The following is a 12,631-nucleotide window of genomic DNA, read 5'->3' as shown; positions in this document are numbered from 1 at the left end:
GACATCCCACCCAAACACTATGCACAGTCACTGACCTTCTCTGGGCAATCAGGGATAGGCAATAAATGCTTGCCCAGCTAATGATGCCCTCATCCCATGAATGAATAACAGAAGAAAGAAAAATGGGGAACTCTCTCTCTCTCTCTCTCTCTCCCTGTTCCATTAACTCCTTTTCCAATGGTAGCACTGACTTTCCTTCAGTGCAGCTTCCCTTTAAAAAGAAAGACTGCCTTTTGGAGCTGAGGACTTACTGGACAGTGCCTTAGAACATTGTTAGGCTTCGTGTCAAGAGTGTGGTCAACCCATAGCATAGGCTGCCCTGAGCTGTTCACTTAAACTGTTCAAAGTAGGAGACAGCGCAATTGCAATCCATGACTTGGATGTCTGGAAATGGATGCAAATGTAATTTTGAATCCAGTTCTTTTATATTGTGGTACTGCTCTATCACTTCCAAACAGTCATTTTCTTTTTCTCTCTGTAATTTGGGTTCTATAGATTTCCCAGAAGAATCGGAAGGCATAGACACTGAATCCATACTCAGTGATAGTCAGGTAAAGTGGGGCAAGATTAATGTGAAAGATCGTGAAAATGGCAGCCTCGCTCAGGACCAAGTGACTGCCGAGGGGAAACTTTTGCCGTTGGCAGCGGAAAACAGGAATGGCCTTGATGATGACGCGTTCGGCCATAAGAAAAGGTCGACGTCCAGAAAGCATCATGCTGTGCAATTGCAAAAGAAGGCCTTCAATCCAATTCCTCAGGGAGATAATGTGCCCCCATCTGCGGCTGCCTACGACAGTCAGGAAACGGGCATCTTTCACAAGCTAAGCAGCAGGCGGAGCAGGTCCCTGACCTGGGCAAAGTTCATCCCGGAAGAGTTGAGTAAGAAGCCGGCCAACCAGTCAGCTCTGTCCAAGCTGGGGAAAGGGAGCGTGCTCAACTTGCAGCCCCAGATTTCTATCCCTTTCGTCCCCAGCAAAACCAAGCAGTTTTTGAGTAACTCGGCTCATGCTGGGCTCCATAAAAAAAGATTTGGCGAGCCCAAGAAGCTGCAGAACAAAATCTACGTGACCAGGCCCCAGGAGAAAAAGAAAAGGACATTGCAGGCTGAGAAGACCAAGGAGTTGTTCCCCGGAATGAACGTTCTTCCCAGCACAAAGATCGTGGGACTGCCAGACACAGGTACGGAGAGGAAAATGGTCTCGATGTCAAGGGGGAGAAAAACAACACCGTACCTCAGGAATAAAATCTTTTGGTTCAATAGCAACACCTCGCAGGAGGAGGGGGAGGTGCCAGATACCAATAATGGCGCACTCCGCAGTTCAACCACCCAAAAGAGAAACTGGAAGGCACTGCAAGAAAATCTGGAGCAGCCTCAGGGTGACAGGAACAGAGACAGCGTAGTGGCAACACCCGAAATCCACCTTCTGAGTGAGGAGGTCTTGGGCAAGGAAGAGGCCGCGCTTCATGATGAAGGAAAGGATCCCAAATCACCCGGCATTGCTGTTGGCGACGGTGCTGAAGAGACGCCCTACTGGAAGCCTGACGATCTGAGTGAGTCACAACAAACCTATACCGACCAGTTTGAGGTGACCGACGATGGAATGTCAGATTACAGTTATGAGGATCCTGAGCCACAGAGAGGCTGGACAGAGGAGACCATAAACTGGCAACGGACGTTCAGCGTCAGCGCCATGGATTTTGAGCTCCTGCGGTCGGACTGGAATGACCTCCGGTGCAACGTTTCAGGCAACCTGCAACTGAGCGAGAGTGAGGTGGTGGACGTTCTCGCCCAGTACATGGAGAAGCTGAATGAGAAAAATGGCGGGTAAATATTTTCAGACTGCTCTGATGTACATCTTATGTGTTGGAAAGTCTTGTTCTTTCTTGCCATGGTCTCCTTAAAGGTTTTCGAGGAGAAAGTGAGGACTGCAGATGCTGGAGATCAGAGCTGAAAATGTGTTGCTGGAAAAGCGCAGCAGGTCAGGCAGCATCCAAGGAGCAGGAGAACCGACGTTTCGGGCATAAGCCCTTCTTCAGGAATGAAGGAGGGCTTATGCCCGAAATGTCGATTCTCCTGCTCCTTGGATACTGCCTGACCTGCTGCGCTTTTCCAGCAACACATTTTCAGCTCTCCTTAAAGGTTGCCAAATGATAATCCTAGTTCTGTTGCTAAAAATGTAGAATCATAGAATCCCTAAAGTATGGAAGCTGGTCATCACGTCTGCGCTGACCCTCTGAAGAGCATCCCACCCATACCCATCCCATCCCCGTAACCCTACATTTCCCATGCTAATCCATCTAACCTGAACATCTTTGGACTGTGGGAGGAAACCAGTGCACCCAGAGGAAACCCATGCAGACACGGGGAGAATGTGCTAACTCCACACAGTCACCCAAGGCTGGAATTGAACCCAGGTCCCTGAGGCAGCAGTGCTAACCACTGAGCCACCGTGCCGCCCCAATGTACCTTAATCCTGATGGAATTTATTTTCCTGCCTTTCTCTGATCTCCAAGTGCAGCAATACAAATGGTCTTACTGCTGAGGAAAATAATATGCCATGGATTGATGTTCTAGGCACTAGGAATCGAATTGGTAATACTTACATGTCGGAGTGATGAAAGGCCATTTTTGCAATTTATTGTTGGGCTAGATGGGAGATGTAGGAGTGCAATGGATCTGCACTTTGTCCTGGAGCTTAGACTGTAAGAGGGTGATGCAAATGAACTTCTGTCTTTGAATTCCCCAACTGGATCAGTACTTATCCCCTTTCGAACATTGTTCCCCCACCCCTTCACCAAGGAATACACCATCCTCCTAGAGTACTAGTAAAATGAGTGCTGGAGGATTAATGATGTGAAGGAAGTTGGAGAGAAAGGGGGGAAAAGCTCCTGGAAAACACACTCTCATGCCTTTGTGTTGGATGCTTATTTTAGCAACAAGGTGTGAAAGGTCAACTTCTGAAATGGGAGCCATGCCCTTTGTAGGAACTGACACAAAACAATAAAACAAATGTATGTAATAGAATTGAAAAATGGTCATGTGACCTGAGGCATTAACTCTTGAGTTTTCTCCATAAATGCTGCCAGACCTGCTAAAGTTTTTCCAGCAATTTCTGTTTTGATTTCTGACTTCAGCATCTTTTGGTTTTTTTTGTAAAATTAATTTATGTGTTTACCTTATGCTAAACAATGTGGCGTCATACTGTTTAATAGTGGATTGATGCTAACCTAAGTTTAGCAAGGAAATATTGAGACAATTGTAAGACGATTGTTGGAGCATTTCTTTTCAGCATCAACAGAGAATACATATACATAACCTTAAAACTTTTTCAACATCAACCACGTATGTTTGTTCAGCTTCCTAAAACTCAATGGTAGTAATATCTTCAAATCATACCTGTACAGCTTCCCAGTGAAAATATCATCAACAATTATCTCTAAATTAAAAGTAAAATCATTCAATTAGTTGGGAGGACAAAATGGGAGAAAATTCAATTCTTCAAGTGTTCTCCTTTAGAGAGGTGATTGCCTGATGCTCAGAGACTCTGAAGAGCCAATGTCTGAAAATGGATATACTGACTGTCGAAAGGGTGTCTGCTCTACTTGCACGGTGACATTGGTCAGAGGCTTAGTTAATTTTCATATTCAAACTTCATTTGAATGCAACTTGGCAATTGCAAAGATGGCACTTCAACCAATGTGATTGGCACTGAAAGACATCCTTTAAATGGGAGGCACATCATTCAAAGACAGTTAGTGAAAAACTTTGGCCGTCGGTTGGTAGCACTCCTGCCTCTGAGCCAGAAGGTTCTGTGTCCAAGTTCCACCACAAGACTTGAAAGGTGACCGCAATCAGGATGTGGCCTATTAGGTTGTGAATCCTTTCAATATTCCAAGTTATTCTCCAAAGGGCAAAAGACTGTGAAAAGTATTGAAGCAAGAGGCAAAATGCCGTTATCTAGATCCTTCTCCCACACATACCACTGCCCCTTTGCAGGTGCTCATAAACAGGATGGTTGTGTTTTACTTCCTGTCATCCAATAGCATGTTAGTAGCCAATGGCCAGAGTCCTACTAAGCAGGTCAATGCCAGACTCGTTATTCTAAGGACTAAGGTGCACTGCAAGAACTTAAAGAAACAATAAACTTCACGAGTGCTTAGGGTGGCTAACCACTCCACATTCCCCCCCCCCCCCCCGCCCACACACACACACACACACCCTTCCAACCTCCTCCTGGGTTGTCTCAGAATCTTCAGAATTTAAAAATTAATGTTGCGAGCAACTCAGAAGGAACATCAGAGAGGCACAAAAATATTTTCAGTTTGTTTTCAGATTAGACTAGATTCCCTACATTGTGGAAACAGGCCCTTCGACCCAACCAGTCCACACTGACACTCCGAAGAGTAACCCACCCAGATCCATGTCCCTCTGACTCATGCACCTAACACTATGGGCAAATTAGCATGGCCAATTCACCTGACCTGCACATCTTTGGACTGTGGGAGGAAACTGGAGCACCCAGAGGAAACCCACACAGACATGGGGAGAATGTGCAAACTCCATACAGTCACCCGAGGCTGGAATTGAACCTGTGAGGCAGCAGTGCTGAGCCAAATATCGAACATCATTGAAAAATGCTATTTGATATAATGCAGTTATTGGAGGCACGTGATGTTCCCTCTCAGAATGAGTTTGGCCAAAGTTGGCAGCAACTCCATAGCTTCCAAGTTGAGACATCATTCCACAACTCTCTCTTTTTCCTGTACAGCTTTGGCACATTTTCACTACAGCAGGGTCAATCCTTCCATTCTGCCAATTTCCAAACTTCTCCTCCAACAGGACAGTCAACATTTCCATCTCTCCACGTGCACACATAGAATCAGTTGCTTTTCTGAAATCAATGTTCCCCTTTTCTCCCCATACCCACTGCTTGTTTTTCTCATCATATGCACTGTACTATGTTGCCTCAAAGGAAGGAATAGTGTAAGAACACAAGGAGATTCTGCCAGGTTACAAACTCTGATAGCAGTAGATGAAGTCACCAGCAGAGAGCGGGGACACAGCATTGTATTGGCATGGCTGGAAGTCACACAGCAGAGTGTTAGGGCACCTTTCATTTCTTTACATTTCCTGCCAAATTCTTGCACTCATATATACAACAACCCCCGCAGAGCCACACTTCCTCATCATTACCAATGTTCTATTAAGGCCTGTCCAGTTTCTGTGAGGGTTTGCAAACAAAAATAGCATCAGACATTATCACAACCACTTTTCATCTTAGAAGCCTTATAGTTTTCCAGGTTACTCCTAAAGAGGTTTTGTTTAACATCTTTGCCTAAACATTACCTCTCTTTGGGTATTATTTGTAGACCTACACCACCTAAAACATATCATTTCCTTTTCCATTGAAGTCTGGTTCTTATTCCTCATTAGATTTTTTAACCTTTGTCTGTACGCATCTGACACTAACACATATGAATTAGGAACAGCAGTTTTCACTATATGATAAGCACTAGACTGTAGGTTAAAAAGAGACAAGTACACTTGGAATCATGGAGGTCTACAGCACAGAAAAAGGCTCTTTGGCCCATGGAGTCTGTGCAGTCAATGAATAAACACCTAACTAATCTAATATCATTGTTCAGCGATTGGTCCATTGACTTGAATGCATTGGCATCGCAAGTGCACACATAAATACTTCTTAAATATTATGAAGGTTTCAGTCTCTACCACCCTCATCCCCATTTTCCCACTTTCTCCCTGTAACCCTTCATCACCTTGATACTCAAGAACCTATCTCAGTATGATGAAGGAGCGTCGCTCAGAAAGCTAGTGTGCTTCCAATTAAACCTGTTGGACTATAACCTGGTGTTGTGTGATTTTTAACTTTGTACACCCCAGTCCAACACCAGCATCTCCAAATCTTAAGTATGCTTCTGTTTGTGATGGACAATCGGAAAGGAGGAAATCTGTTACTTGGGACCATGGTTGGCTGTGCTGAAAATAGTTCCATGTAACATAAAGGTCTGGGGTGTTTGGTGGGGGGTTGGAGTTGGAAAGACATGGAAGAAGGTGTTCAGGCCCCAAAATTCTTGAACTCAATATTGAGTCGTGAAGCCTTTGAAGTCCTTCTGTTTGCTCAACTCCCTTTCTCTTCCTCACTGGACCCGAAACTCTGCTTTCCCACCACAGATGATGCCAGATCTGCTGAGTTTTTCTAGCACTTCCCGTTTTTGTTTCAAAGATTTTTCTGTGCATTTGCTCTTTGGAAGTCAAATTCAAGTGATCTCTTTTCTCTTTTCAGTTCAAGCTGCCTCATATACAGTTGAATTCTGGCCCGTTCAACATAAATGACATTAAGATCACTCTGTTCTTTGTCAAGGTTCAGGTGTTTGGCAACACTTGACAGTTACTGCATTTTTATCCCCTACTTTTAAATCCACTCCTAACTGCTCTGCTACTGTTGTGACACTGTTGGAAAGCGTCTGTCAAAAGGTTACATCTTTCCAGAAGCACTTAAGCACCATGCAAATTTTCAAATTATATAACAGGAGCAATTCCTGAATTTATTCAAATTCTGCAACTAGTTTTTAGCCTCTTAACTCCAACCCGGACAAGTGTCGTGAGTGGCATAAATAAGGTGATTAGCAAGAGTTTTTTCCCTAGGGTAAGGAAGTTCAAAACAAGGGGACATAATTTTAAGGTAAGAGAAGAAAGTTTTGCAAAAGACATAAGGGGCAACTTTCTTTACACAGCGTGGTTAGTACATGGAATAAACTGCCAGAGGAAGTGTTGGATGCAGGTACAGTTACAACATTTAAAAAAAACATTTGGATAAGTACATGATTTGGAAAGGTTTGGGGGGATGTGGGCCAAATGCAGGCAAGTGGGACTAGGTTAGTTTGGGAATATGGTCAGTGTGGACTAATTGGACCGAAGAGTCTGTTCCAATTCTTTATGACTCTTAAGTAGCCAATTTATTATAATCCTCAAAGAAGTGATCTCTTTTTGTAAAAAAGCGATGAATTCCCAGTGACCAACTCAAAGGATCATATTACAAAATTTTCACATTTTAAGACTTTTACTGTGACAAACTAAAATTAACATTGACTAAACTACAGAAAAGACATCCTCTTATACTTTTTAACACAATTTAAAATACCACATTTGTACATTACACTGGAATTTCCACAGAATTCAGACTTCACAGGAACCAGTCCAAAGTTGCATCCAATTTCCAATAGGCTTGTTTCTCCTCATTTCACCAAATTCTAACATCTAGTGGCTGTTGAAAGTGGTTTCCATTGATCTTCTGATGAATCCCTGAACTAACTTCTAGCTGCAAGATCCCCTCCAGGCCACATTTGGACTAATTCTCCAGTATCCTTTCATCTCCACAGGTCCTCATTCTTCAACCAGAGAATGAGCTCCCACCAACATCATGCCCAATGGCTAAGAGAAAAAAGGTTTTCCTTCTGCTGCCCAAAGCAAAAGCTATGTTCCTGTCTCCTCTCCCTAACCCCTGCATTCACCTCCTTTTCCTCTCTATCACTGCAACCCTCTCTCTCTCTAGCATCTGTGTGTCAGGAATTCTGGCAGCGTTAAGACCACATGCCCATTCCTTTACACGTTAATAATTGGAAGCTTGTTTTTTATAAGGTTTGATCTGGGCTTCATCCACATGACAGTCATTTTACATGGGCTTATTGTAACTGGTCAGAGGTCACATCACTCCAGGCTAGCTTGGATGAAAAGACACCATTTAAAACATAACCTCTTCTGAGACCAGCTTTTGTCACACTGGCAAAGTAACGTTGATAATTTGTTGCAGTTTCTCATTTGCACATACAGTGCCCTAGTGGTGAAGAGCTGCATATTGAGCCTGAGAGCAGCAATGAAATAGCGTACTCTATATGCTGTTGAATTTCTTAAACATTGTAGCTGCACCCAATCAAGTGCATTCTCCTTCGCATTCCTGCTTGAGCATGGTAGATAGAGGAGAGACTTTGAGCATTCTTAAGGTGAACTGTGTGTTGCTGCGCATTCAATCCCTGCTCTGTTGTTGGAGTCACCACGCTTGCATCCCCAAAGCCCTGGGTGTTAATGGTGAGGAATTTGGAGATGCTGGCTCCAGTAGACATCATGGAATACGAATTGACCTCAGTGGGAAAAAAAATCAGAAGGGAGGTAAAACTGACACTTAGATTCATGCAGCACAGAAATAGACCCTACGGTCCAACCAGTCCATGCCGACCATAATCCCAAACTAAACTAGACCCACCAGCCTGCGCTTGAACCATATCCCTCCAAACATTTCTTATTTATGTACTTATCTAAATGTCTTTTAAACATTTTACCTGTATCCGCAGCCATCACTTTCTTTGGAAGTTCATTCCACACACAAACCACTCTGTAAAAAAGTTGCCCCTTACTTCTTTTTCAAATTTCTCTCCTCTCATCAACAAAATATAGCCCCTTATCTTGAAACTTTCCCACCCTAAAGAAAAAAACGCCTGCTAATCACTTTATCTATACCCCTCATGAGTTTATAAACCTCTATAAGTTCACCCCTCAATCTCTTACACTTGAGTGCAAAAGTCTCAGTCTATCAAGCCTTTCCTTCTAGCTCAAACCCTCCATTCCCAGCAACACCTTGGTAAATCACTTCTGAACCTTGTCCAGCTTAGGAATATTCTTTCTGTAACAGGGCAACCAGAACTGTATGCAGTATTCCAGAAGAGGCCTCACCAATGTCCTGTACAACCTCAACATGACATCCCAACTCCTTTACTCAAAGGTCTGAGCAATGAAGGCAAGCATGCTAAATGCCTTCTTAATATATGTAATGTACATTATATATAATTATACAATAATATATATTACATGTAATTAATATAGAACATTTGGACTTGATGCAGTAACACCAATTCTACACTATCACATCAAGTTCAATTGACTCCCATTGTTTCCCATCCTGACTTTCTTTCCCTGAACCACAAAACTATGTCGATCATAACCTTCTTTACTCTTTGCTTACTTTCAATTAATTATCTGCTTCTTCTTGACACATTTAATTTCCTGTCTTGCTCATCTCTAACATTGTAGACCTTGAAGTTTCACTTGGGTTTCTTATTTAAAGGAGAAACCTGCTATACATACAAGAACATTTTTTTAAAATTCACTTTATTACGTTAAGCCCCACCCTACTGGGCACTAGTTGAAAGCTAATTGGATGCAAATATTTTGATAAATTTGGCGAATTCATTTGAAATGAAACATGGAATTGCATTGAACTTATCATGCAGTATCAGGCCATTCAGCCCTACTGGTTGATACTGGCATTTACACTGCACTCAAGATTCACCGACCCAACCTTACCTAACCCTATCATCATGCCTTTCTCTTCTCTACTTTGTCATATAATTCTATAACTTTCCCTTAACTGCATCTATGCTCCTCACTTCAGTTCCACATTCTGATCACTTTGAGTGAAGGAGATTCTGCTGAATTCCCCATTGGAACTACTGGTGACTGTTCTACAATTGCAAGCACCAGGTTTGGATACCATATGTTCTGTACATAGAGTCATTTGGCACAGAAGCAGACTCTTTGGTCCAACCACTCCATGTGGAACATAATCCCAAACTAAACTAGTCCCACCTACCTACTCCTGATTCATATCCCTCCATACACTTCCTATTCATATACTTACCTAAATGTCTTTTAAACATTGTAACTGTGCCCACAGCCACCACTTCCTCATCTTAAAAATATGGCCCCTAATCTTGAAATCCCCCATCTGAGAGAACAGACACCTCCATTAATCCTATTTATATGGCTCATGATTTTATAAACCTCTATAAGGTTTATAAAATCATGAGCCTCAACCTTCTCAATCCCAACCTTCTATGCTCCAGTCAAAAAGAGCCCAGCCAATCTGGCCTTTCTTTATAACCTAAACCTTTCATACCGGTAACATTCTGGCAAATCTCTTCTGAACCTTCTCTAACTTGATGATATCCTTCCTATAACTGGGTGACCAGACCTGGACACCGTACTCTAGAAGACGCCTCACCAATGTCCTGTACAACCCCAATCTCTTGTGTCATGTGGTCTTTCTTCCTCTTTCAACAGAGTTTACACACTTCTGCGGATTGTTAATGTGGAGAAGCGAAGGGATTCAGCTCGTGGAAACAGATACCTTATTGAACTGGAGCTGATGGAGAAAGGCAGAAAAGTGGTCCGTTTGACAGATTACATCTACCTCTTGCTGCACAGAACCAAACAAGATGATGGAATTGAAGCGACTGCACAACTGCAAGATAAGGAGCCCACTCAGCTGAATGTTCCCTACCACAAGCCTCTCCTCTGCCAACCTGTAGGACTACATGTGAGACCAGATGTCATGGTACATTTTGTAGTTCCAGGTGAGGAATAATGTTTTCTATATTACAACAGTTGTTGCACTTTATTCCCTGGAAACAAAGAGAATGCAAAGAGATCTAAGTGTCCTAGTGCATGGATGGCAAAAGGTTAATATGCAGGTGCAGCCTGTAATTAGGAAAGCTAATAGGATGTTATAATATTTTGTGAGAGGAACTAACTGCAAAACCATGGAGGTTACACATGAATTATACAGGGCACTGGTGAGGCCATATCTGGAGTGCTGTGTACAGTATTGACTTCCTTTCTTAAGGATGGATATAAATGTGTTGACAGCACGTCAGGAAAGATTTCCGAGACTAATACCTGGAATGCGAGGCCTGGCCTAGGTAGAAAGGTTGGACAAGCTCAACTTGTGTCCGCTGGTGTTAAGAAGAGTAAACGGTAACTTGATTGAAACATGCAAGACGCTGAGAGAGCTTGACTGGGTCGATGTGGAGAGGATATTTCCTCTTTTGGCAGAATCTAAAGGTAGGGTTCGCTGTTTAAGAATCAGCGATTGTCCGTTTACAACAGAGATGAGGTACAATTTTCTCAGGGGCTTATGAGTCTTTGGAACTTTTTTTTTAAAGGTGGTGGAAGCAGAATCTTTGAATATTTTTAAGGCAAAAATTGATGCATTTTTTTTACGGGAAGTTATCAGGGTAGAGTGACAGTCAGATCAGCTTTGATCTTATTAAATGGCGAAACAGGCTGAGGGACTCCTGTTCAATTTGTGTGTTTGTAAAACAAGCTTGAGGCACCAAGTGGTCATTGGCAAACACTGTTTCAACTGCAAGTTCTCAGCTGTCTCTCGACTGCGACTTCCTTTATTCAAACCATTTCTTAAGAGAATGCCTGTCTGCTTTTTCTCAATGAATTTTTGTGGGTTTGTTAATGCCTCTGGAGGACAAAGTCATTCAGGTACAGTGCAAAATTAAAACATCATATTCCAATTCCCATTCCTCCCCAGGACAGCTTAACTCCACATAGTTATCTATAACTGGCACAGCATATCCTCCATTTGTAAGCAGTAAAGAACGAAAGTGAAGCACATATTACTCACGGCATATGTGAGATAGCAGGTCCATAGAATTTTGCATAGAATAAATTAACAGAATTGCAGAATCCAATTTTCAAAATACTCCAAAATTTCATATATCATAAAAATGGACAAACACCATAATAATGCGTGTATATATTTTATAAATACACATTAGACCTTCCTTTAGTACACATCTGCTGGTCTACTGACACAACATTGCTTGAAAAACAACCTCTTTATAAAACAGAGAACCAGCTCTTGAAGCCTAGCATTTATACACAATTTCCATTCTGCTCACAGCAGGTAACTGTTAATTGATGTGGGTCTGACTGTACTGAACATGCAGGTGGTGTGGCCTTAAAGTATCATAGGTCCATCTTCACAGCTGAGAAAAAACATGCATTTTACATGTTCTAACACTTTGTCCTATTAAAACGGCATACCATCTGACGTACAATGAGAAAAGCAGCAGGAATGGCAAATACCATTAAGTAACTGTTGTACAATAAGGTTATCAGTATACTGCTTCACAAGAACAGGGGTCAATATGGTGGATCAAAGTTAAATCAGTGAAGCAAATGGAGATCACTTACATATTTTTACCTTTTCATTTATATTGAGAATCACAACAACCCTCTAACTATGAAAACATATATTGAGAGTAATTGTAATAACATAGTATGAAATTTGATAAAAATAGATTGTACAGCTGCATTTAATACTCAGTTGAGGAAGTTTAGACTGTTCAACTGTCATTTGCATTTCAGTTGCTGGATTTGTATACTGATGCAAAATGGTGAACTACATTATCTTCTTTGCAGTGAGTTTGCAACCTATGTTATAGTTCCCTTCTTGGTGTTAACCTAAATCTGGCATGTTTACCTACCAGTCTGTAGGCTTCTCTCAGCCTTAGACAGGGGCTTTTTATTAAACATCTCTCGGTCATATTTCAAAATTCCTTTCATCTTCACCTGCCCCAACTTCAAAAGGGACTTGAAGCCATTACTGCCATTGACGTCCTCCTTAAACCTATGCACCAATACCAAATTATTCTTTTATTGTTTACTTGTTTCATTTCACCCTCAGCCTGTGCTCTGTCCCTCCAAGGAACACAGCCCCTAATCTCTCTACCTTCCACAATGATCTCTCTCCTGTTTGGACAG

General features: G+C 42.2%; 1 protein-coding gene across 3 annotated transcripts in view; it reads left to right on the top strand.

Moving 5' to 3' along the window:
- Nucleotides 1–12,631, top strand: part of LOC122557945 (N-acetyl-beta-glucosaminyl-glycoprotein 4-beta-N-acetylgalactosaminyltransferase 1-like) — a 727,525-nt gene that overhangs the window by 671,708 nt on the left and 43,186 nt on the right. For all 3 annotated transcript variants that reach the window (XM_043706193.2, XM_043706196.2, XM_087996738.1), the window contains 2 exons: nucleotides 496–1,825; nucleotides 10,136–10,428. In XM_043706193.2, the coding sequence (XP_043562128.2) occupies nucleotides 496–1,825; nucleotides 10,136–10,428 (1,623 nt within the window). The remainder of the gene's footprint in view (nucleotides 1–495; nucleotides 1,826–10,135; nucleotides 10,429–12,631) is intronic.

The sequence above is a fragment of the Chiloscyllium plagiosum genome, unplaced genomic scaffold (assembly GCF_037043375.1).
Source record: "Chiloscyllium plagiosum isolate Xiang-an unplaced genomic scaffold, Cpla_swu_hap1 HiC_scaffold_18, whole genome shotgun sequence".
Lineage (NCBI taxonomy): Eukaryota > Metazoa > Chordata > Chondrichthyes > Orectolobiformes > Hemiscylliidae > Chiloscyllium > Chiloscyllium plagiosum.
This window is presented reverse-complemented; position numbering and strand designations above follow the sequence as displayed.